The 27,424-nt window shown below is 37.7% G+C and overlaps 1 protein-coding gene across 4 annotated transcripts in view; it reads right to left on the reverse strand.

Annotated features, from left to right (window-relative positions):
- Positions 1-16,147, reverse strand: part of TOP1MT (DNA topoisomerase I mitochondrial) — a 37,961-nt gene extending 21,814 nt beyond the window's left edge. For 2 of the 4 annotated variants that reach the window (XM_027859912.1, XM_027859910.1), the window contains exons 1-6: positions 15,902-16,140; positions 11,795-11,910; positions 9,478-9,599; positions 5,789-5,917; positions 4,610-4,797; positions 1,298-1,442 (exon numbers count right to left, since the gene is read on the reverse strand). In XM_027859912.1, coding sequence (XP_027715713.1) covers positions 1,298-1,442; positions 4,610-4,797; positions 5,789-5,917; positions 9,478-9,599; positions 11,795-11,910; positions 15,902-16,053 — 852 coding nt within the window. In that variant the 5' untranslated portion in view covers positions 16,054-16,140. Of the gene's footprint in view, positions 1-1,297; positions 1,443-4,609; positions 4,798-5,788; positions 5,918-9,477; positions 9,600-11,794; positions 11,911-15,901 lie in introns of all 4 variants that reach the window. The other 2 variants (XM_027859913.1, XM_027859911.1) reach the window with 2 other exon arrangements.
- Between the last annotated feature and the right edge of the window lie 11,277 nt (positions 16,148-27,424).

Genomic DNA, 27,424 nt, shown 5'->3' on the forward strand with positions numbered 1-27,424 from the left:
CATGCATGATCTACAGAACTGAAGTATTCATTCATGTCATTATGTAAGCACCATGTGTCTGAACAGATACCACTGATTCTCAGATCTTCTGATGGGGAGTAATATAAACAAAATAAGTTGGACTTTGAGTCAAGAGATTGCAATTCAAAATCTAGTTCACCCAACTATAAACTGTGTGACTGTAGGCAGTAATTTAACTTCCCTATGCCCTATTTTTCTCATCTATAAAATGGGGAAGATACTAATATTTGTACTACCAACCCCACAGGGCTGTTGTGTGTAAAAGTCTTTGTAGAACTAAAAATATTACATAAAGGTGATTATTATTTTTTTGAAAATTATTATTTGTTGCCCTAAGATACCAAGTGACTTGTCCAGGGTCACACAGCATGCATATGACAGAGGTGAAAATTGAACCTAGATCTCTCTGATTCCAAAACTGGCCCTCTAGCCACTATACTATGTTGCCTTAAAGATCCTATACTACAGGGGCAACTAGATGGCACAGTGGACAGAGCATCAGCCCTCGAGTCAGGAGGACCTGAGTTCAAATCTGGCCTCAGACACTTGACACTTACTAGCTGTGTGACCCTAGGCAAGTCACTTAACCCCAATGCCTAGCAAAAACAAAACAAAACAAACAAAAAAGATCCTATACTACAAAGAATATTTTAATAAATGATGACAAACAGCTTCTGATCTGAGTTACAAACTCAACTTTTTTTGATTGGGGGAGGGAAGGGAGCAGGACAGAGGGCACAGTGAGGAATTTCAACTAACCGAAGGTCAAAGCACACTTACAAAGTGGTCGGTAATTTCAATATGCTGGCAAAATTAGTGAAAAACTTCAATGAATTATCATCACCACATTACTGGATCCGTAATTTTATTGGTCCCAATTTTACTGGCTCCCCCAAAGCATATCACAAGCCTTGTAGGAATATAGTTGAGCTTGAGCTTCTACGGCTGAAAAATTTATCACCTGGCAGGCAGTCAACCTGGTGATAAACCTGTTTGACAGGCTAGTTCTTAGATAAAACAGTCTGCTGGCTATATTTCAAAGAAAACTTGGACATAAAATACAGAAAAATGTTGAATATGTCTCTACTCCTGCACAAGGTCTACCCTGCTCCTACCCAGATCAGCAGCATCCAGAGAGGTACTTGTTGGTCAAATGAATACGTATGATTTCTTATTTGCTTACTTCAGGTCATACCCTTTGATTTCTAAAAAGACTGGCTTATAAAAAGGAAAGATCTACAATTCAAAAATACCTTCAACATACTCACATACAGACCTTAAGCTTTGAACTGGGGTTCAACATGATGTATTTAATGGAATTCTGGATGTTCTCAGTCCATGATGCCAGCCAAGTGACTGTGTTGTCAAAGCGTACTTCTTTCCATTTGTGACCTGGAGGAGGCTCTGGTATTTTAGAATCCCTGGAAGGAAAAAGCCACATCAGTCAGGTTAATTACTTTACAGGTTCTTTTTTCTTGTAGTCATAAGAAAATTATTCATCAAATCCCAAAGTATGTTATCTATTCTTAAGTACTATTTGTCTGTACCACATATTCCTGACTTTGATCACATTCTGTTTGGTATCATTCTCTGTTTCCCATATGCTGCTGATTTTATCTCTTTTATCTCAAAAGTTTGTAGGCCCCTTAAGGGTAGTGTCAGGATTTCTTACGGCTCTTGCAAAGCCCAGCAATATTACTCTAAGCTTGAGGGAAAGACCCTAGCATCCAGCTATGGGCAGTTCTCTCTCCAAAAGTCACTTACAGCAGAGATCTAGGCTGTTGTATCATGAATTGCCTGGCTCATGAGGCAGCTGAGATGCTTTGAGATTTGGCTTCTAGGGAAACCACCATAAGAAGGGAAGGAGTTAGAAGGTAAGCAAAAGGGGAAAATAAGGGGGAAAAAAAGACTGAAATTACCAAAGATCTCATAAGGTAGATGTTGACCATAAGATCTCATAAGGTCAAAGATGTTGACCATAAGCATAAACCAATAGGGAAGACATTAACAGTAGAAAGAATTGTGACCTAGGTATCAAATCGAGTAAACAACTTATATGCTATAAAACAAAAAAGGATTTTAACACCAAATGAAGCAGAGGACCTTATGAATTTTAAAGAGAGTATGAAAACACAACATACTGTTCCTGGATGGTATAAAAGACAAATGAGAATTGAGAGCAGAATTTATGGCCTACACAGGAGAAATAATTGGTGGAACTGAAAAACATGAATCCATGGTGGCAAGTGTCAAAGAAGAAACAAAAGAAAAGACAATTGACTGGGAATGCAAATACACAGAAGTGAAAGACAATCAGAAAGAGAAGCAAAAAGCAATAAATAACATTAAAAGAAAATATGATCAAACCAGGAGAACACTGTACATAGTAACAGAAATACTGTACTATGATCAACTGTATTCTAAGCAATACAATGATCTAAGATAATTTTGAAGGACTTAAGATGAAAAATGCTATCCACCTCCAGAGAAAGAACTGATGGAGTCTGAATGAAGATCAAAGCATATTTTTTAAACTTACTTTCTTTTTTTGGGGGGGGGTTATGTTTTCTTTTGTGACATAGCTAACATGGTAACATTTTGCATGACTGCACATGTACAACCTATATCATCAAATTGCTTGCCTTCTCAAGGAGGGAAGGCGAGAACATGCAATTCAAAATTTTAAAAAACAAATGTTAAAAATTGTTTTTACATATAATTGGAAAAAACGAAATTGTACACACACACACACACACACACACACATATATATAAACATGCTTTCCATTTAAGTAAACTACAAAGATTTCAAGCCCTGTCTAAGCACCACTTAATGGTTATTTTTTGGGCCCTTCAGGCACAGAGTGAATGTAAATAATAACTGTTTCTCTTTTGGCCAGCAACCCTGAGTGTCTTCCCTTCCCAGTTTGATTTTTTTTTTTAAATTAAAGGGGCCATCTCTTGACTCACTCCTTAAAGAGGCCTATTCATTGAATGGGCATTGCCTCACTCAAAGTGAGAACCTGAAATGACCTTAGCTGAAAAGGGCCAAGGTCTCCCACTGCATCCTGGGCCATCTGTAGTCGTCCTGATGGATATTTGGCCACTGGACCCAGATAGCTCTGGAGAAGAAAGTGAGGCTGGTGACTTTGCACACAGCCCTCTCTCACTCAAAACAAAGTCATGTCATCATCATGTCATGGTCATCTCACAATTGATCTCGAGACAGGATTCTCTGAGACAACTTAAGGATTATAGTTCTCCCCAGAAGATCACAAGACAAAATCTCAATACTATAATGTGAGAAAACTGCCCAGAATTTCTGAACACAGAAAACAAGTTGCTAATTGGAAAAATCCATAAATCACCTTCAAAAAAAACCTCAAGGCTACGAAGTTCAAGATAGATAGTAGTTAAATTTAACAATTGCATTGAGAAACAACATTTTTCAAGTGACCAGGAGAAAGACCTTCAAATACAAAGGAAAGGAAATTCAAATAACACAAGACTACTCTGTACCCATAAGAAAACACAGGAGGAAATGAAATAATGTGTTTTGAAGAACAATGGAGCTCAGTAAGTAGCCCAATATGACCTACCCTGCAACTCAAAGTTTAATCGTAAATGAAAAAACATAGTTGTTTAAAAACAAAGAGGTGTTTGAAACATACTTGATAGAGCACTGGGCCTGAAGTCAGGAAGACCTGAATTCAAATTCAGACTCAGACATTTATCAATTGTGTGATCCTGGATAAGTCACTTAATCTCTGTTTGCTTCAGTTTCCTCAACTATAAAATAGGAATGATAATAGTACCTACCTCCCAAGATTGTTGTGAGGATCAAATGATATAATAATTGTAAAGCACTTAGCACATAATAGCATGATACAAAAAGAAAGTATCTCTCGAAAAGGGTATAGAAAATGAAATATAAAAAACTTATTGAATAGGAAACTAGTGAAAAATTAGTTAAAGGGGAAGAGAGGAAAGGTATTCTATTTACCTAAAAGTGAAAAAAAAAAGGGGAAGAAATAAATTACCAGATAAAAGCAGGAAATAAAATGGAACTAATAAGCAAATCTCCAAAGGGAAAAGGGGAACAAATTGTGCAAGAAGGTGGAGAGGAGGAGAGAAAATCAGGGAGTGAGGGAAAAAGAGTCAGTGGGAAGGACACCTTAAAAAAGATTAAGCTAAAGTAACTGGAAAAAAAAAAACAAAATGAAAAAAAAGTACTGTGTTTACATCAGAATAGGGGAAAAAATCCTAACTTGAAAAAAAAAAGCAATATTAGAGACAAATAGAAGAAAATACAAACCTAAGTGTCATAACTTTAAATGGGAATAGATTACACAATACAATAAAATCAAAGAGTGACAGAGTGGATAAGAAAACAAAACTCCACCGTCTGTTGCTTACAAAAAACACATTTAAAAAACAAAGACATACATAGAATAAAATTGAGAGTTGGAAAATTTTTTTTAATATCAAGAGAATTTAAAAAAGCAGGAGTTGCAATCATGTTATCCAAAAAACAAAAACAAACATTCAAAGAAATTATTTGGGAAGGTTTTACTAAACCAAAAGTATACCTGCTGCAGTTTATGATCACATCTTCTGGCATTATTCTTTTCTTCAACATCCCCATTTTTGGATGGTCCCCACGACCACGAAATAACCCCGGTGGCTCAGTCTTGAAATTGCCTATTTTCTCTCTGTGGCCATCTAATATACAGTAGCCAAACTCTTCCTGAAGTCTATCTGCCTCTTCTTTTAGCTTCTGAGTTAGTAAAACATCATATACATTAGCAATTATCAGAATAAGGACAAGTTTAAGTTTCTTAAATTCGACAAATGATTCACCCCTTAATTAGCCCAAATTGAAGTCTATACTTACATTTAATTTTCCATGGGGTCTCAAGAAATCAAAAGTTTAAGGGAATCAATGAATTAGAGTGATATACAATTACTGAGGGATATAACATAGAATCTATCACTATGTTATCTCCAGTCATGTTAGGCTGTCAATGACAACAGAATTTTTCAAACTAAATTTAATTAAGCTAAAAAACGAAAAAAAGTCAGTCTAATTTTTTTTTTAATTTTTGAGTTAAACTTTATCAATACAATTATCGTTAAAAAATTTCTTTACCCATCTCTGTTCAAAGCTATTTTCATTTCTTGTAAGGATTATAATTTCTTAAGGATTTTAATGAATTTCAAACTAAAAAAAAATGAAGTTATGGTAGATTTTTCTCAAAGGCTGGAGAAATATTTACATGAAACAATGCAAAAAATGAAAACCATATTTCACAGTGGACCAAATTATGTACCACTTTATTATTATATTTTATTCATTTATCACATTCTTTAGAGGTGAAATGTTACTAACCACATTTTTCCCATTAAAGGTAGACCTAGTTTTATGTAGTTATACGTGTTTCTGAAAGTGTGTAAATGAAGTATTTTAATATCCTAGGGGAGTTTACTATTTAAAAGAATCTTATCCTTTTATAAAATGACAGTCAATGAAGTAAATAATCAACCCCTAATTTTATCTTTAATGTAATTAAATTCATGCAATTAAATTTGCTTAAAGTATATCTGCATGAAATTTGACTAAGAGACATCTCAAGTACACAGAATATTTATGTCTTTGGTAACCAACCTCCTATTGATGGTCTGGCTGTGCCCATGAATGAGTAAGATGAATTCCTCTAAGATAAATATCAACAAATGAACAACTCTAAAATTTTAGAATGCATCCTGACCTGTTTCTCCTCTTTGGGCAAAGCTTTTCGCGCTTCATTTTTGTCAACAAAGTACTTGTGGATCTCTGTGAAGTCACATTTGTCCAGGTGCTTGATTATCTTTTTCTCTTCCACGGTCATTTCCTGTGCCAAAAGCCAGAAACCAATATAAAGCCTTTCTTACTTATCAACTTCAAGCTGCATGATTTTATCACATGGGTGCCCCAACAACTGATGCAGAGACTTTAGCAGATAGTCTTCATAACACTCATTATCCTGTGGCCAACTTGTGGGTGAAGAGGTCCTCCCAACAAGCTTAGCAAGCCTGGTGCTCAAAAAGAAACAAAGTCTATCACCAGGTGATTACCTGAGGCTTTTCCAGTTTGTTAGAACCTGCTAGAAGCCTGCACCCCAATGGCATGGAGAAAATCCATAACACAATGTATCATCAGAATAGACCATCTCTTATCTATAACTGAAAGGACAAAAATGGACCCAGTGAGCAGGACATAAATTTGTTATTTAGGGAGATGAAGGAATTCCCTTCCCTAAAAATTAATGGGTCAGATGAGTATTCCTGAGAGATGGACTAGAAACAAAGGGTGTACTAGATGACATCAAGAACTAATAATCCATTATAACTATTATTATTGATGACTCAGTACCTAAAAATATTAGTATCATCTAAACTTCATAATGAAGAAATGAGGTGAAAAACCAAAGCTGCTCTTTTTAGGAGCTTACACTCTAGGACCGTTTGGCCAGTACTTTAAATATATGCCATGAGTAGGAGGGCACCATATATTTAATGCCCACTGAAAAATTAAAAGCTTCTACATTAATTATGATCAAAGGAAAAATAACTGTCATGTGTTTATGCCAATACATCTATGACCTGTGATTTCACAGGTGTGCCAGCACAGATAATATTTATTTATAACCTAAAGTCTTTGAATGAGAAAGGTAAGTAACTTGTACAAAGTCAGTAAGAGACAGAAATAGGATTTGAATTCAGGCCTTCCTGAGTTCCTACTTTAGCATTCTACCCACTATACCATGCTGACTCTTAACAGTTTATTGTTAAAAAATAAAAAGCTTACTCTAATAAGATTGACTTGTAAATGACAGTTGTCAATAATGATAACAGCTAGCATTTATACAGCACTTTAAAGTTTATAAAATGCTTTACATATATTATTTCATTTTCTCTTCATAATAACCCTGTAGGGTATCTACAATAGGTGCCTACACTTCCTCTTCTCTTTCTTCTTAACTCTTTACAGTCTTGGTTTTCTGATTCCAAGATCAGTCATCTATCTACTATGCCAGACTGCCTATATAAAATATTCATAGCTACCTCAATTATAATAGTAAAAATCTGAAAATGGCCTACATAGCCAACTGTTGAAGAGTAGTTGAACAAGCTGTGGCATATTTTCAACTCAATTCAAGAAACGTTTATTAAGCATCTACTATGTGCAAGGCACTATACTAAGTGATACAAAAAGAGGCAAAAAGTTCTTGCTCTCAAGGACTTACAACACAATGGGGGAGACAATATAACACACACACACACACACACACACACACACACACACACACAGAGCAAGCTATATACAGGATAAACAGGAAATAATTAACAGAAGGAAGGCATAGGAATTAAGAGGGCTGGGGAAAGTTTCCTATAGTAGGTGGAATTTTAGGTAGGACTTAAAGGAAGCCAGGGAAGTCAGTCATCAGAGTAGAGGAGGAGAACATCCTAGGGATGGGGGAGAGTCAAAGAGAATGCCCAGAGCAGAGAGATGAGTGTCTTGTCTGTGGAACAGCAAGGAGGTCAGTGTCACTAGATCAAAGACTATGTGTTGGGGAGTAAGGTGTAAGAAGACTGGAAAGGTAGGAGGTGGCTAGGTATGTAGGGCTTTGAATGCCAAATAGAAGATTTTGTATTTGATCCTGAAAGCAACAGGAAGCCACTGGAGTTTATTGAGTATGGAGGTGACATGATCAGGTTTGCATTTTATAAAAATCACTTTAGTGGCTAGAGAATGGATTAGAATGGGAAGAGATTTGAAGCAGGCAGACCAACCAGCAGACTACTGCAATAGTCCAGATATGAGGTGATGAGGGTCTACACCTGCATGGTGGCAGGATCAGAAAAGAAAAGGGGACATATTTGGGAGATGTCACAAAAATGAAATTGATGGGCCTTGGCAACAGTTTGGATATGGGGGGTAGGTGTGTCTGTGTGTGAGAGATAGTGAAGAATCCAGGATGACTCCTTGGTTGTAAGTGTGAGGGACTAAGAAGATGGCGATGCCCTCTATAGTAGTGGGGACAGTGTTTAAGGGGAAAGATAATGAGTTCTGTTTTAGACATAATGAGTTTAAGTTGTCTACTGAATATCCAGTTTGAGATGTCTGAAAGGCAGTTGGAGAACTGAGAAGACTGAAGGTCAGCAGAGATATTGGGGTAGGAAAGACAGATTTGAGAACCATAAGCATAAAGATGGTAATTAAATCCATGGAAACTGAGGAGATCACCCAGTGAAGTAGTATAGTGGGATAAGAGAAGAGGGGCCAGGACAGAATCCTGAGGTTCTGGAGCATGATCTAGAGGAGGATCCAGCGAAGGAGATAGAGAAGGAGCACTCAGATAGGTGGGAGCAAAACCAAAAGAGAAAGGTGAACCAAAAACCTAGAGAGAAGACAGTATCAAGAAGGAGAGGATGATCAACAGTGTCAAATGCTGCAGAGAAGTCAAAGAGAATGAGGACTGAGAAAAGGCCACTGGATGTGGCAACCAAGATATCATTAGTAACTTTGGATGTCAATATAATAGAACATTAGCACAGTATTTTGTTTGGCTTTTGTGGTAAATTTAAAAGGAGGGGAAAAAAGATTTAAGATATAAAGAAATGGTGTTAAAAACCAATAATTTTACGACTATTAAAAGACTACGTATATTTAATGCTTTGGGTTTTTTTAGGCAATAGGGTTTAAGTGACTAGCCCAGGGTCACCCAGCTAGGAAGTGTCAAATGTTTGGTCTGAGGCTGGATTTGAACTCAGGTCGTCCTGATTTCAGGGCCGGTGCTCTATCCACTAGGCCACCTAGCTGTGCCCATTTAATACTTTTAATTCAGTGTCTTTACACTGAAAATAAATCATTATCACAGACATAAAAGCTATTTTTACAGGTCTCAAGAAACTAAAAGGAAATTTCATTTCATTTCAGATGATAATTTTTAAGAATACAAAGCAATGTGGAAAGATAGTCAAAACAAAGCAGAGTGAAGAAACTGGAGAGAGAAGAGCAAAAATACTACAACAACAAAAACAGATAAATACTGCCAAGGGACAAAGTTTGGAAGGGAGCATGGAGGAGATGAATCTTATTGTCCTTAATCTAGTGAAGGTATTTCAAACTTGTAAACAGTTCTGATTATGATTCTGGTTGGTCATTTAACCTTGCTAGGCCTCATATCCCCCATGTGAAATGACAGAATGGAACCAAACAAGCTATAAGTTCCCTTCGAGCTCTACATCTTATGACCTAGGTTGGGTATAGTCATATTGGAATTTCCATTTCTGTGTTAGCTTTTTATAAAGTTGTTTATAACGAAAATTTATTAAAAGGAAAAAAAAGACAATTCAGTATAAGACTAAAAAAAAAAATCTATTCGATCACATACATACATTCAAGACAAAATACCTTTTGCCAGTCATTGAAGAAGTTGTTTTGAAAAACTTCCTTTGTGGTATATTCATGATCCAACATTTTCCCATAAAAGGTAGCAATCTCTTCAGCTGCTAAACTCAACTTCATAGCATTTCCTGTGGAAATTAAAAGGCCAGGTTCACCTGTAGTGTTTGCTGCTTATTCTATGGTCCTACTGCTTCCAATGTCAATGATCTAACATTGTTCCTTATCATTTGTGTTCATTTTACTTCAGCACCAAGATGTTTGTTTTGTGTATAAGTTGGGGTTGGGGGGGGAGAGAACTTATGAAAATCTATAAAGATTCTTTTTATTCTCCAAAAGTGCCTAGTGTTACACATATCAAACGTTCAATAAACATTTGCTGAATTCAACTGACAAAACCACGAACCTCGACTTAAGAACATCTGAACTTTCAAAATTTACCTGATTTCACTAGGTATATTAACAAAGCTAGATTTAAGCCTCCAGAACCAGAAAAATATGGACAGATAAGGCCAACCAAAAAATCTCCAAAAACGTCCCCATAAAATAAAACAGCAGTGAGATAAAAGCAACAATACTTCTGAATCTTCAGGAGTAAGTTTAGAAATACCAATGAATATTGGTATTATATTCCCAGTACCAAGAAATAACATGGCTTAATGGATAAGTAATATGAACTGCTATGGGCAATGACCCCAAACCACTCAACATTTTGGTGCCTCAATTTCTCCCTCCTGAAAACAGGTATTCTGCTTTCTCTCAACAGAAGCTGTAGGCTTCTTGAAGACAGAAATCATGTCTTATTAATTTTTTTTATCCATCTCTGTTGCTCATCACTATAAGCCTCTGTATATAAAAAGCACTCAATAAATGTCTGTTCAGTCAACATTGTTGAACTGAATTACCAATCAAAAAGCATTTAATATCTGTGCTAAAAAAGGGAAAGGCAGAAAGAATAATTACTTAAAATAATTTTTAACTCAATTAGTAATAAAGATAAAAAGAAAAAAACCCAAAAAACTTAGTATCAGTGACAACAATAAGGGGTTGCAGGACTAATAGAAAGAAAGACATTATGCACTACACAGGAGAAGCTTCCCTTAAATGCTCCTGCTGCTACAAAGAGTAGATTAGACAAATGCAAACTGATTCTGTAGGAATTTTCACTGTCTATTTAGGGATGTCAGAAAGCAGAAAGGATGCTGATATACAGGCATTAGATGGAGGCATGAATCAGTCAGTATGTGGTGGTGTAGAATGTTGATGTGAGTTGGTAAAATGTGTAAAAGGAGGATGATCTACAGAACCTGAGAGATGGTGAGAGATTTAAGTCCTGAATTTCTCATCTTGCATCATCACTGTGGTATCTGTGGATGTTCACAGGTATTTGTCAGTTGGGGTTGCACTGTATGTAGCTACTAAGCACATTCCACTATAGGAAGCATTTAATGGTGAAGCTGTAAAATGAGATCAGGCCGAGTGATGTTTATGTGAATGGCAGCAGCTGAACTGGCTCCTTAAAGCAGAATACTGCTCGTCAGTGGTAAGACTGGGCAAACCTAACAAACATGCAAGGCCCTCTTCCAGGCCTTGATACCTTTCTGACTCATACCTATTGCTTGTAGCCTAGGGATTGCAATTAGTCAAAAGGAACTTGGGTTCCCACAAATAAAACCAAAACCAGATATTTTATTTTTGCAAAATCAAGATAAATATTGGGGTTATTTAGAAAGCAATCCTGAAATATGTAGGAGGGAGGCTAGTAAGTACTAAGACTATTACTATTATGATACCTTAATTGCTGGCATTCAAATAAACATGAGTACAGAATATTAACACGAGAAACCCATCTTTTCCATTTTGAAATCAGATGGCAGTGAAAAGGATAAAGATTTGTTCATATGGAGCATTACCTGAGACAAGCATTTCTGTGATGTCCAAGGAAACACAAAGATTAGACTTGGGAGTCAGAAAAGCGGGGTTTCAGCCTAGTCTCTGGCACCTAACTAGCTAGCTATGTGACTGTGGGAAAGTGACTTTATTTCTGTGTCTAGATTTTTCATCTGTAAAGAGAGGATAATGCTAGTTATACCATGTCACTCCTGTTGTGATCTAATGGCTGATACATGTGAAGTATTTTATAACAGTGCTACATAAATATTAGGTATTATCTTGGAAGACAGGAGACATGCTGGAGAAGAAAGAACACTGGGCTTGGGAGTCAGAAGAACTGAGTGAGCTCAGCTGTTCTAACCCACAAAATTATGAAGGACAGTGTTTGAAACACCAGATAAATGTGGGCTATTGTAGTTTTTTTTTATCTTACCATCATAATAGAAGTGAACTTCATCTGGAAGTGGTTCATATAAGGGTGCAAAGTACGGCCCCTTATGTTCCAATTGTTTCCATTTCACACCATCTTCACTTTTTTCCTCTTGCCACCTAAAAACAAGTCACACAAATAAATTCATTTCCTCATGGAGACATTTCTTTGTAGTCAAAAGCGTATAGAACTGAGAGCCAGTTTATCTCAGATTTCATCCTGGCTCACCCCAAAGTTGTGAGAGCTAAGTTCATACCTTTCTCTGGTCTCAGTTTCATTATCTATTGAATTAGGAAGCCGAACTAAATGATCTCTAGGACTAAGGTTCTAAAGATAACAGATTTAGAGATGTAATTAAAAGGATCTTGGTACAGAAACAGTTACAGCTGCTTTATTTTTAATAGTGAAAGACTAGAAATAACTTCTACGTCTACTCATATGCAGAATTAGGGAATGGCTGATTATCAGTGTGATCAAATACTACTGTCCCATTAAAAATAAAAATAAGGAGACACACACAACAATGCAAAGTAGAACTAAAAGTGCATCACACACTATGAATGCTATTTAAATCTAAAAGGACTTAGAAATATCAATGAACCAGCACTTATTAAACACCTACTTTGGACCATGCATAGTGTGTTGCAATGTGGATACAAGTACATGAGACAGCCTTGGCTCTCAGGAGCTTATACTCTACTGGAGACAAGCAACAGTAACACAGATAAATACAATCTTGGAAGGGAATGGGATGTTTCAAGAAGGGGAGTTAAGGAAGGAAAGCATTCAACACTCGTATAAAAACACGGAGACTTGGAGATGAATGATGTACGCTGGGAATATCAAGTTGGCCAGTTTGGCTGAAGGTTAAGAGCGAGAAGGAGTAATGTGTAATTAGCTGGGAAAGATAGGCTAACACCAGATTGTGAAGGGCTTCTAGTACCACAGAGTTTTTATTTAATCCCAGAACCAAAAGGAAGCTAAGGAAGCTACCTGAGAAGCTTGATCAGACCTGCGGGTTAGGAATAATCATTTGGCAACTGTATGGAGAGGCAGAGTAGAGAGATGAAGAGACTAAGGAAGTCATTCAGATGAGAGGGGAGGAGGGTTAGGCTGGTTCTGATGAATGAGGAGCAGAAAAATGCTATGATAGTAAAATCCAATAAAATAATGCTGGTGATTAGGTATCTATTTTGAAACCACCACATCAAAAAACAAAAACAATTACATTTTTTACAAAGCATTTTTCCACTCTGCTGCAATGTCCCACTCCACAACCAGACCTCCAGATAGTATGTCCCACCCACCCTTTCCCTCTACCTCTAAAGAACCATAATCCTATCATAGCTTCTGGAAAGGGTGTGTCAATCAACTGCCCAATTATTATACTCACACAATCCTGTTGATATCCCAAACCCCTCCTTGGCCACCATTACCCTAAGGGAGTTGTTCATTTGTTTTATCATATCCAACTTCGTGACACCATCTGGGATTTTCTTAGCAGAGATACTGGAGTGGTTTGCAATTTCCTTCTCCAGCTCATTTTACAGATGAGGAAACTGAGGCAAACAGGGTTAAATGACTTGCCCAAGGTCACACAATTAGTAAGTGTTTGAGACTGATTTTAACTCAGATCTTCCCGAGTTATCCACTGCCCTATCTAGCTGCCCCCTATATAAGTGGCTTCTCAATTACCATGCAAGCTTCTTAAGGGCTGGGACTGCCTCTGATTTGTATTTGTATCTCCACAGTAGGCTTAATACATACTTTTTCATTCATTCACTCACTCATTTTCAAAGGCCAGAAAAACTGGGAAGAGGTTACCATGCTCTACACCTGCTGTTTTTGGTGTGGCCCACCAAAGGATTTCAGGCAGCCTGAGAAAAATGTAGAGAATGTAAAAAAGAGTAAAGATGTAACAGTGCTTTGTCCATGACCCACATAACTGGCCTTCCAGTAGTCACTATTGTGCCCATCATGTAACTTGGCGGTTGGGTTGCCACTGTGTATTTGCTCCTGTTTGTCACATGAGTCTTTCTCTAGTCTGAGAGGAGTGATTTCATGATAAACAAAAATCTTAAGTAATGGATGTCATTAATTGATACTAATTGAAATTTCTCTTTTCTAAAATATGGTTTATTTACAAAATAGTTTAACCATTTATTATACCTTTACTTGGAAAGTGAGTTGCTAAAAACCTATCTGTGGCCCAAAGGAGTTTAGCCTATTTTAATTTTGGCCCTTACCTACTGCTAAGCTGTACAGTTACTGCTCTACGCTGAAGCAAAGGCTGTTAAAATCCTGGGATTGCTCAATTTTTTGTTTTAACCCCAAATCACTCTGGCTCTGATTGGCCAACAATAGGTCCTGGGCCAAGACCTACTTGGTCATTGTTTGAATGAATGTAAATAGCAATTGTTTCTGTTTTAGCCAGAAACCCTAAGGGTCTTCCCCTCCCAGATAGATTTTTTTTTCTTTTTGACTGAACTCTCCGCCTAATCTCTTATTAAGCCTTAATCAATGAATGGGCATTGCCTCAGTGAAACTGAGACCAGTTAAAGACCTTGGCTTGAAAAGGCCAAGGTCTCCTACTCCATCCTGGGCCATCTCCAGTGGTCCTGATCTATATCTGGCCACTGGACCCAAATGGCTCTGGAAGAGAAAGTGAGGCTGGTGACTTTACATGGTCTTCCCTCACTTAAATCCAATTCACTTGCATGCCATAGCATCACCTTCTTGATGTCACAGTCCACTTCAAGAAGGAAGGATAAACAACAACTACTACTACTACATCATTTATCAAATTCCCTATCATATAAGAACCTGATGTAAGCCAAAAAGTTTTGCTTTCACTATCATCTTAAGGCATTTAAAGAGTACCTATTATGGAATCTAGAAAGATTCTCCTCTGTTTAGGGATATATAGGCAAGCAGACCTATGAGTCTTCTGAAATTCTCATTGTGATCTAAAGGGCCTAAAACCTTTTACAAATTTGTAATTTACAAACACATCATAATTAACATTTATGTTATTATAATACTTAGAGGTATAAGCGACCTTTTCAGCTAGGTGGCACAGTGAACAGAACACTGGGTCTCGAGTAAAGAAGACCTGAATTCAAACCTGGCTTCAGACACTTAGTAGTTGTATGACCATAGGCAAATCACTTAACCCTGTTTGCCTCAGTTTCCTCATCTCCAAAATGAGCTGGAGAAGGAAATGGCAAACTACTCCAGTATCTTTGCCAAGAAAATCCCAAATTGGGTCAAGAAGAGTCAGAAGTGTTTGAACAACAGTGTAAGTGACCTTAATTAAGATTTAGTTAAACTCCCCTATTTTACAAAGGACACTGAAGTGAAGGGAAAATGACTTGTCCAAAGTCATAATAAAACTCAAGGATCCCACATCTAGTACTCTTATCACTATGGACACACCGCCTCCTAAAAAATCTGCAAGGTCTCTTCTATTTCTTGATCTTATGAATTCTGAAGGATTCGGATTATTACAAAATGTGAAAACACAAGGGGCCCTACAGATCAAGGACTCCAATTATTCATTTGACAACTGAAGTGACTTGAACACATATGAGTGAAGAGTCTTGAGCAAGGTTACCAGATTATTTAAGGGCAGCACCCAAACAAGAAATCAGTTGTCTGACTGAATCCATAATAACTTCTAGTACATTAAAGCAGGGACAGCTAGGTGGCAGCCTTGGATAGAACACTGGGCTTGGAGTCAGGAAGACTCATCTTCCTGAGTTCAAATTTGGCCTCAGATACTTAACTGGCTGTGTGACCCTGGGCAAGTCACTTAATCCTGTTGGCCTCAGTTTCCTCGTCTGGAAAATGAGCTGAAGAAGGAAATAGCAAACCACTCCAGTATCTTTGCCAAGAAAACCCCAAATGAGGTCATGAAAAGTCAGACACAACTGAAAAATGGTTCAACAACAAACACTAAGTGCTGGGCTTGACGCTAAAGGTGCAGAGGGTGTGTGTGTATGTGCATGTGCGTGAGTTTTTCTAGCAGGCAGACTCAAAATGAACAAGGCAGTACTTTCTCCTGCCCCAAAGGGGAAAGAAAGGATCAGAAAAATCTCAATCAACACTTACTTGGGTCCTGCAGATCCCTCCCTTCTCTGTGCTGCCCCCAGCCAGGGGCATTGCCTTCTCCAGGCCTTCAGGAGACAACCAGGTTTGGTACCATAGCACAAGGTAGGGGCTACTCTTTTAGGCCACAGAATATTCCCAATACACGTCCACATCCCAAAGTGTCACAGCAAAAAACATGCTTGTTTAACCAGAGGTCAAATGGGGAAAACTAAGATACCTGTACACGCCAGTTTGTTAACCTTTCACCCGGAAAGGATCTGAACTTACACACCCTCTGGTATTCACTGTGCTTTTAGAATGCAGCATTCTGGGAAACGTAGTCCTAAGCCTAAAAGCCACACATAGTATATCTATACAGCAATACCACAGTCCTTCCTGTCTCTAACACTGTAGACTCTCACTTTTCTGTGTATTGTAGAGTCTTAGATTTAAAGCTAATAGACTCCCTGAAGGCCATCTCCAACACCCTTAATGACAGATGAAGAGACTGAGATCCACCCAGGATAAGTGACTTGTCCAAGGACATACATGTAGTAAGTGGCAAGGCAGGATTTGAACCCAGGTCCTCTGATTCCAAAACCAGTGCTCTTTCAATTTTACCATGCAGTCTCTCTTAATCTTATATTCCATCTGATTCTTAAAGGATATATTGGGGCAGCTAGGTGGCGCAGTGGATAGAGCACTGGCTCTGGAGTAAGGAGGACCCGAGTTCAAATCTGCCCTCAGACACATAACATTCACTAGCTGTGTGACTCTAGACAAGTCGTTTAACCCCAAATGCCTCACACACACACAAAAAAGAATACATTAAGCACTGCTGGGAAAGGAGTTTGATGCTACCATGTCATGGCAGGCAGTAGGGTATAATGGAATCATCAATGGACTTGGAACCCTACAACCTGGCTCCCCCAGTTACTTATATGAAATTAATCAAGTCTCTTCCCTTCTCTGGCCTCAGTTTCTTCGCCAATAAAATGTAGAAGTTTCCTAGGTGTGCCATTCAATGGTTCCTTTTGGTTCCAAAGGTCTGATGGAAAGTACTTTTTTTTCCTATTTATTTAAAATGAGAACTGAAAGGTTTCTCCATTCAGCTGAAATAACTTTACTTTGGCTATGGCTAGGTTACTTCATACACCCAGAAAAAATCAATTAAGTATGAAGCTGAAAGAAAAAACAGTAAGGGTTATGGCCACTTTCAAAGGTATCACAAATATTTACTTGATACCAACTGTCTGAAGATTTGATATGTTTCCCTCTTTATATTTATATCTTAGAAAACTCTCAATAGAATTTAAATATGAGGGATGCTAAATTTAAAGCACAAATCCACGTTAATTGAAGAATTGTGCAACTAAAAGGCATCTTAGATTACACAGTTCCCCTTGCTTTATAAAGTTTCAATCCTGTCTCAATTACTTACTAATTGTGTAATCATGGGATAAATCACTTAAATTGAGTCTTTTTCTTTACCTTTCTAATGGGAATAAATATACTTGCACACTACCACAGGGCTACTGAATAACACACTTTATAAATTTTAAAGTAATTAGTATTACGTAGCCTTGTAGGACTGCATCACCTGGCTAACAAAACAGACTTTAAAGTCACTGTTCTAACTTATTCAACAATCAAAGACCACAATTAAGATTTCTACCCATAAGTTACTCATTCAGTTCATTCTTGGTTTATCCTGACACCTAGTGGCTATAAAGCATTGACACACTATCAGTAAGACTACAGAAATCATTTCCCCCCCCAAGCCCTTCTTGACTATTTTTGGCATTAATCATTATTTTTGAAAGGTGAACACCAGAGCTAACTTTTTAAATGTAGGTGATGCATTTGATTCTGTAACTATTGGTTAATTTGAGAGACTTTAGTCATCAAATCGTAGAACTTCTGAGTTTGAAAGGATCTTTGAGAACTACATATACCTAGACTTGTTCAGTCATTTGCACTCAGCTCACTTTTTGCAACCCCATCTGGAGTTTTCATGGCAAAGATACTGGAGTGGCTTGCCATTTCCTCCTCCAGATCATTTCGCAAATGAGGAAACTAAAGCAAACAGAGTTAAGTGACTTGTCCAGGGTCACATAACTAGTGTCTGAGGCCAGATCTGTACTCAGGAAGAGGAATCTTTCTAACTCCAGGCCCAGCACTCAATATACTGGGTCACCAAGCTGTCCTAATTATACCTAAACATATAGGTCTATACTGACCCAGATCTTGCATCACTATCCATCTACTCTGCTGCCATATGCATCCTACCCCCTATTCTACCTCTTGCGCTGGGAATAGTAATCAAATAAATACTATCACTGCTTTTGGAAAGAGCAGTAACAATCAATTGCCCTATGGCTCCATTCACAATTCCCCATATAAATTCTCTAACTAGCTACTACACCCCTCTTAGAATGTTGGCTCTCTGAGGAGAAAGACTGTCTCATTTTATTTTGAATCCTCTGGGCCTGGCTAAACAGTAGATGCTTAATGTTTTTTCATTCAACCATTCACTATTAAGTCAAATGCTCTTATTTACAGAAGAGACTACTCACCCAGACCATCATTCTTTCCACCCTCAATTCTTCTCAGGCTATCCCTGGCCACACTCTCCCCCTTCTCTATCTCATCTTACATTCTTATATAACTCAGTTATCTTCCCCCACTGTCTTCTCTTTCACTTGGTTCATCCCTGGTTACTCACTCTCACTCATCCCATATATCCAATTTATTACCAAGTCTTATTGTTTCGACCTTTACAGTATTTCTCAAATAAAGCCTCATCTGATCTCCACTCAACATAGAAGATGCCCTAGTTCAGACCCTCATCGTCTCTTGCCTGCAATATTACAATGGTCTTCTAATCCATCTCTCTGCCTCAAATTTTTCTACATTCTAACCTACCATCTGCTCATCTGCCAAAATGATTTTTCTGAAGTGTAGGTCTAGCCATGTTATACCTTCCTCCTCTCTCCCATCAATAAACTCTAGTGGGGAAAGGAACAAGCATTTATGAAGCACCTACTATGTGGCAGGCACTGTGCTAAGTGTTTTATAAATATCTCATTTGATACTCTTAACAACATTGGAGGGTAGATGCTATTATTATCTCTATTTTACAGCAGAGGAAACTGAGGCAGACAAAGGTTAAGTGACTCGCCCAGAGTCACACAGCTAGTCTCTAAAGCTAGATTTGAACTCAGATCTTCCTGACTCCAGGTTTAATACTCTATCCATTGTGCCACCTAGACACTCATTATCTCCAGAATCAAATACAATGTCCTCCAGCATTTAAAGCTCTTCCTAACCTGGCCCCTCTCTGTCTTTCTAATATTCTACACTAGACTAACCTCCACAGACTCTACATTCCAGCAATACTGATCTACTTGTAATTCCTTTAACACAACTGCATCTCCCATCTTTCTGTCTTTGCAGTGGTTATTCCCCACATCCGAAATCTCCTTCCTTACCTCCTTCTCTAAGTTTCCTTGGCCTTTAGGGCTCAGTTCAAATCCTACCTTCTGCAGGCCTTCTCCAGTCTCCCTACCGCTAGGTCCAAATTTGTGAGAATAAATGAATCCCCTGAAATGGTTCTATTATTTGAATTCTCTTCACACATTTCTACTGGGCTAGAACCAACTACTTGATTTCATATAATTACAATTTCTAATAGTGTGAATTCAAATAGATAGGATCACTTGAGGGATTACATTTTCATATTAATTAGGACCTAGCCATATTACCTGCCCTCTCAGAATACCTTTTAATTATTCTATACATATCTTGTATATACCTAGTTATTTATACATCTGCCCTATTATAATGTAAGCTCCTTCAGGGCAGAGACTGCTTCTGTCTTTCTTTGTATGAACCCCAGTGCTTAGAAGACTTCTTGGAACATAGCAAATACTTAATGATTGTTGATTGACTGGCTCAGTTGCTAGATGATCTTGAAAGTCCTCTCTAGTTCTAAAACCCATAATCTTTTGAATTTTCTAAAACTTCCACAAATGTATAGGAGAGCCCTTTAAATCTTTACTTATGGAAGATTTTAGATCTTTCTTAGAAACCAGATATTATGTCACTTTTGCAAATCTATAATAGACTTAATGATGACCCTTAGGCCATCAAGGTTCTGAAGTTGCTTATGTTTAAAACTAGACTACAGTCTGTTCCACATAATCTTAGTGTTAAGTGATTTTGTTATATGCCTCAAATGTGGCTAGCTACAGATAGTAATGGCCAATCTACTCATCAGATTAACCTCAACACCCCAATTTCCAGCCAAGGAGGCAAATGTTGAGTTACCTAATTTCCTAAAGCATGCATTAATATGAACTTCCTCAAAATAAGCTACGTTGGCCTTATATAATGTTTTCTCCTCCAAGACCCAATGCAAAGAGTCAGTTGTGCTTTCATTTTAAACACACATACACTGCATTTCTTTGAAATCTGTTCATAGGAATCTGGGTCCCATGGACTTCAAAGGTCAGACCTATAGTCAAATGAAACATACCATTTCCACTTATTTTCTTCCTCCTGCCTCTTCTTTTTTCCCTTTTCATTTTCCTCCTTTGGGGCTTTATTAATCTCCTTATCTTTTTTCTTTTCCTTTTTCTTGGAACATTGTTCATTAACTAACAGCTCTTCCTTTTTCACTTTATCTTTAGTTCCACTCTTCTTTATCAGGAATTTATTTTTAGCTTCTTTCTTGCCTTTTAGAGCCTTTTCTTGTATGGGTTTGTTCCTATCTCTTGATTTTTCCTGTCTTTTGTTTTTGTTTCCTCCTTCGTGGCTGCCTCTCAGCTTTTCTTCTTGTGTCTGTCCACTTTGCTCACTTTCAGTCTTTATATCTCTTCTCTCTCTTTGCCTTTCTTCCTCTAGGTCCCAATATTCTATCTTTCTTTCCTTTAACTTATGCACACCTTCCTCTTCTCCCTTGCCTTTCTTTCTTTTCTTTTCTTTTTTAGAAACCAAAGTTTCTGATTTAGTCTTGTTCTCCTGCAGCTTCCTTTTCTTTGCTTTCAAGGTGCCATCTTGTTTTTCTGCTTCATTCTCTTCCTTAATTTTTTCAACCCAGAGTTCTTTTCCCTCTTTATCTTCATTATTTTGTACACGTTTCCCTTCAAATGACATTTGTCCTTTGAAGTTTTTTATTATCTGATTTTTCCTTTCAGTGTTCATTTCCACAGGAACCATTTTATTATCCTTTTTTTGGCTCTCCAACTGTTTCTCATGATCTCCTCCCATTCTGATACAGTCATATTCTATTTGATCAACATTTTCTTTTTTTACAGATTCTTTTGTATTCTCTTTTGCAATATTGTTTTCCTTTTCAGCCTTTCCTTTCAGGACATCTTGGGTATCACCATGGTCCCTCTCGATGATCATTTGAAATCTTCCTACCTTCTCTTTTGTTTTCTTGTATTCGCCACCACTCTCCTTTACTGGCTTCCCTGCCTTCTGAGACTTCTCAGTATGTTTTTGCTTATGATGTCTTTCTTGCGTTTTCCTTGAGTCCTTTCCTTTAAGAACTTCCTGTTTATTTTTACCAGTCACCTCTTTTATCTGGTCGTTTACTATTGGTTTATTGTTTGATTCTTCCATGGTGTCCCAATGTAGAAGGTGCACATACTTCCCCATTCCCTTGTTTTCTTCAATGGTGCCTTTATTTAAGGTATCTTCTTTACTTGCTGAACACTTCCCATCTTCACAGATTCCCTGATTTCCACAATGAGGAGCTTCCATCTTGCTTTCATGAACTTCTTGGAGCTTTGTAATCTTACCCAAAGAGAGAGAACAAACAAAAAACAAAAGTAAAAGTTAGATGGCTGGTAACATTTCATTAACTTATACATTTTTAAGTGTTCAATCAAATCCACAATCATTTATTAAGTACCTAATGTGTGCAATGCACTGTGCTAGGCACTAGGGTTGATATAAAGGTTAGAAAAGACATTACCCTTTTCCTCATGGAGGAAAAAGTAAAAAGGCACCAATGTAAATAATTTTAAATATTATAGCGTAAGAATGAAAAAGGTGTAAAACACAAAGTCAGAGAAGAATTTGTGACAGAAGGGGCATTTGAGGTGTACTCTAAAGCAGGAGGATGGGAATTCAAAGAGACCCTTCTAGGGATAGGGAATCAGGTGAGCAAAGGCACAAAGGTCACTTGAAAGGTATAAGTACATGGTACAGCATAGGTGAAATTAAGGCTAGAAAGGCAGGTTAGTAATGATTATGTAGGGTCTTAAACGACAAAGTAAGGAATTTAAATTTTACTTAGCAGGCAATAGTGAGCCACTGAAGGATTCTGAGTATTAAGAGTTATATAACTAGATCTATACACAAGGGAGATCAGTTTGAGACTAACATTAAGGATGATTTGCAGGTGAATGAGTGCAATAGGAGAGAGGATGCAAGAAGATGTATTGAGACTATTTTAATAGTTCAGGCTGGTATTAAAGAAGGCTGTACTAAGTAAATGGGCATTGAAATAAATAAAAGGGGTCAAATAAGAGAAATATAAGAGAAATCTAACTAGCAGGACATAGAAACTAACTGGATTAAAGAAAGGAAGAAAAAAAAAGACAGAATCACAGAATCTGAGTTAGAAGAAACTTCAACAGTCATCTGGTCCAATCCAAACCCCAAAAAGAAGCCTTTCTACAATATACGCAAGTGGTCATTCGGCTTTGCTTGAAGACCTCCAATGAAGTGGAATATATCACCTCCTCAGGCAGCCAGTCCCTGAACAGCTCTAAATCTTAGACAGGTTTCCCTGACATGAAACCTAAATCTGTTTCTTAGTAATTTCCATACTTTGCTCCTAGTTCTATCCTCTGGGCCAAAGAGAACAAATCTAATCCTCTTCCCACATGACAACCCTTCAAATACTTGAATAAAGCTATAATATGCCCCCTAAGTCTTCCTTCTTTAGACTAAACATCCTTAATTCCTTCAACTGATCTTCATTGGACACGAATCTAAGGTCCTTCACCATTCTCTTTGCCTTCCTTTGGACATTATTCAGCTTATCAATGCTCTTCCTAAAATGTGGTGAACAGAACAAAACATAGCCCTTAGATGTGGTCTGGCCAGGGGAGAGGACAGTAAGACCAGCAGTTCTTTATTACCAAAAGCTCTACCTACTGAGTAGAAGGTGATTTTCTTCACTGCTGCCAACTGAAGAGAAGGAATTGGGGAAGGGAAATGAATACCTGGCTAAGGTAATGTCTGATGACAGAAGGATGGACTCTTGGCCAAGCAACCAATTAACAGGCAATTATTAAGCTACTGATAGAGTATCCTTAATGAGGGCTGGTAAAAATAATATATTTGCCTATAATTTTGCAAATAATTTTTTATTATTTTAAACTGAGGATAGAAGGGTTAAGAGAAAACTACTATTATGTTTACGTCTTTCATACACAGAGTAGCAGATACAATATATAAGCAGAAGAGAGCACCAGTAATTCAAGTAGATATTACACAAAAAGAAAGACAACAATAAAACCTATGGCCTCATATGCCTTCATGCTAATATACCAAATATGTATAATAAGCAGTGAGGCAAATTTGATCTCACAGAATACACAAGAGTTGTTGAGATGGTATTGGAATATGAATCCAGAAAGGCATGCCTCTTCAAAAGAAAGAGGGAAAAAAAGTGGTAGAGTGGAATTACATTAAGAAGACCTATCTGGGAAAGTGGCAAGATGGACAATTTTTCTTCTCTCCTCAAGCCTTCAACATTACACCTTCCCCATAAACACACCTCAGCCTCCACATCAGATAAGGATATTGCCTCCTACTTTACTGAGAAATAGAGATTATTTGCTGTGAATTCCCTTTCTTCCATTCTCTACATTTCAGTACTCCTCAAAATTCTCTCCCATTCTTTCTTCTTTTATTCCAGTACCTGATGAAGTCACATTTTTCCTTACCAAGGCAAACCCTCCATCCTCTCCTATAGTTTTCTATAGATTGTCCTCACGATTATCTCCCCTCTCTAATCCCTAACATCTCCTGATTTACTACTGGTTCCTTCCCTCCTATCTATAAGCATTCCAAATTCTTCCCTATTTTTAAAAAGCCTTCACTAGACCACAATCCCCTCAAGCTATGATCCTATATTTCTCTTGCCTTTCACTGCCAAACTTCTAGAAAAAGTTATTTATTATCTCCACTTCTTCTGTGCTTGTCAACACTTTGCAATCTGTCTCTTAATCTAATCAATCACAATTCCAATTATTCTCTCCAAAGTTATCAATGCCTTTTCTAATTGTCAAATTCTATGGACAAATTTAACAGAATAATAAACAGTAAAGGAATTATGGATCTGAACAAAATACTCAAAATACTAGATAACAAAAATCCTGAGTATACCTAATTTTTCACCACTGCATGACATTTTTATAGAATGTGATCAGAAGTTAATTGTGGTAAAATGTGAAGACTAAAGATATATGGGTTCAAATCCCTCCTCCACTTCTTAATATCTGTGTGAGCTCGGGCAAGCCATTTAACCTCTGTAGGACCCAGTCTCATTTGCAAGATAAAGGGACCAGACAAGATGAACTCTGAGTTCCTTTGAGTTCTAAATTATGATCCTATGATCGTACGCTGTGTATTAATAACTCAAATGAAGACAAAATGGCAGAAACATTAAATGTGACACAGATCATAAGACAATAAAAACTAATTAAGGAGGAAAATATGAACATAGTATAGACTTGTTTGTCCTGTGTTTCTGAAGACCAATGACATCACAGTGTTGCAGTCAGTGTTTGGCTGTGACTGATCAGACCAATAAGAGTTTGGAAGGCACTACCACAGACAGGGGGCACAAGTGATCTATTAGAACGTTTAGAGTGGAAGTGGCTCTAGATTTGTGCAACTCATGTTTCCTTTGTTCTTCTACAATTCTGCTTTGCTCACAGACTACACGATAAGGGCATGCCATGCTGGGTAGTCCTGTGCCAGTATCTCCCATGTCTCACAGTCAATACTAAAGTTCTTCATAGATACTCTGAGAAGATCCTTATAGTGCTTCTTCTGATCACCATGTGAGTGCTGACCATGTGCGAGTTTGCATAATTATGTGTTTGGCATTTGCACCACTGAGCCCGCCCATTGGAGTTGTACTCTCTGAAGTAGAGTTTGAATGCTTGGCAGTTTAATTTGAGAAAGGACCTCATTGTCCAGTATCTCATCATGCCAGGTAATCTTCAAGATCTTCCTCAGACATTTCAAATGGAAACAGTTCAGTTTTCTGGCATGGCGCTGATAGACTATCCAGGTTTCATGGTCATACCACACTGAAGTCAGCACGATGTAGACCTTAATCTGATATGCAGCCTGATACTTCTTCTCTCCCATACTTTATTTTGGAGCCTCCCAAATACTAAGCAAGCTCTGGCAACACATGCGTCAACCTCATCACCTATGCAGACAGCCCTGGAGAGTGTACTGCCAAGATAAATGAACTTATCCACAGCATTCAAAATTTCTCCATTTCCTGTGACCAATGGTTCCATATATGAATGGTACAGTGCTGACCAGTGAAGGACCTCTGTTTTCTTGCTGTTGAATGTCAGGCCAAAATTAGTATAAGCGGCAGAGAACTGATACATACTCTGTTGCATTTCAGCTTCAGAGGCTGCGCTTAGGGCACAATCATCTGTGAGGAAAAAAGTCACACACCGATTTCCCCTCCCCTTTGGTTTGACTTGTAGCCTTTTCAAATTAAATAGTTTACCATCAGTGCAGAAACTGATCTTGATGCTATTTTTGTCCTTGCTAAAGGCATCCGACAATATTACAGAAAACATCATGCTAAAGAGCATGGGAGCAAGCACATAACCTTGCTTCACTCTGTTGGCGACTGGGAAAGCACGAGAGCATTGTCCTTCATCCAGAACCCGTGCAACCACACTATCATGAAACTGGCATACAATACTAATGAGTGGCATACAATACTAATGAGCTTCTCCAGGTAACCCAATTTCGTCATAACCTTTTATAGGTCCGCACAACTGACAGTATCAAAGGCCCTGGTCAGGTTGACAAATGTCATATACACACCTCTGTTCTGCTCCTGACATTTTTCCTGGAATTGCCAGGAAGCAAACACCACGTTGACCATTCCTCAGCCTTTTCTATAGCCACACTGACTCTTGGGCAGGTGACCATCTTCCAGATGGTTCATCAGCTGATTAAGAAGGACACTGGAAAGGATCTTGTCAGCAATGACTAGGAGAGAGACTCCCTTGTGGTTATCATAGAGCAGCCTATTTCTTTAGAGATGGGCAATGGAGGCATTGTTAGGCTGCCAGGGGATGGCTTCCTCTTGCCATATAATCTGGAAGATTTCAGCGAGCTTCTGTATGATCAATGGACCCCCTGTCTTGTAGATCTCTGCTGAGATGGAATCAGCACCAGACACTTTGCCACTCAAGAGGAGCTGGATGGCATTTACTACCTCTTCTTCAGTTAGAGGTTTAGCTAGAGAGGAAGTGATTACACCATCAACAGCTTCAGCACTGTTAAGAACACTATGGAAGTGTTATGCCCATCTCTCCAGGATCATGACCTTGTCACTCATCAGTGTGGCTCCACCAGTGCTAAGTAGTTGAAATGCACCAGAGGTCTTTGGCCCATAAATAGTTGTCAGGGCATCACAGAAGCATTTGGATTATTGCTGTCAGCAAAGAATTGAGTCTCATCTGCCTTCTTGCTGAGCCAAGAATCCTGCATCTCTCTAAGCTATGGAGACTTAAATAGAGAATAAATAATGTTATCATAAAGAATGCAACAAGGAATAAATCACAGAAATAATATATGATTCTATTAAAGAAAAAGTCAACAATGAGACAATATATCAAAATTTATGGAATGCAGCCAAAGCAGTTCCTAGGTGGAAAATTTTATCTCTAGACAACGAAAGAGAAGATCATTTAACTGAGCACACAGCTAAAAAAACCCAAATCAACCTAGAACATCAACAAATTAATAGCCCCCTCAAAAAAGTACAAAAGTAGAAATCCTAAAAAATCAAAGAAATAAAACTGAGAATAAAGATTTTTACATTACATAATTAAATTAAAAGATATTTTAATAGTTTGAACAGATTAGATTTAATTTTTTAAAGAAAAAACTGAATCACCAAAATTAAAAGGGTAGTCATAAGAAATAGAGAAAAAAGTAAAGAAATTTATCAGAAACAATATCAATAATGTATATGTTAAAATTTCCAATACTTATACAAAATAAATATTTATAGAAACATAAAATATCAAGACTCTGTAAGGAAAATATATGGAAAATCTAAACCCATTCTAAAAAAAAAGAAACAAGTCATAAATGAATTCCCAAAGAAAAAGAATACCATGTCCAGATGGATTTTCAAGTGAATTACATCAAACAAATAACTCTTACGCCATATAACCTGCTAACAAAAATAGAAAAAGCAAACTCCATACCAATTGCCTATGAACTAAATATGGTCTGAAACCCAAACCA

The sequence above is a fragment of the Vombatus ursinus genome, unplaced genomic scaffold (genome assembly GCF_900497805.2).
Source record: "Vombatus ursinus unplaced genomic scaffold, bare-nosed wombat genome assembly UNPS02014173.1, whole genome shotgun sequence".
NCBI lineage: Eukaryota > Metazoa > Chordata > Mammalia > Diprotodontia > Vombatidae > Vombatus > Vombatus ursinus.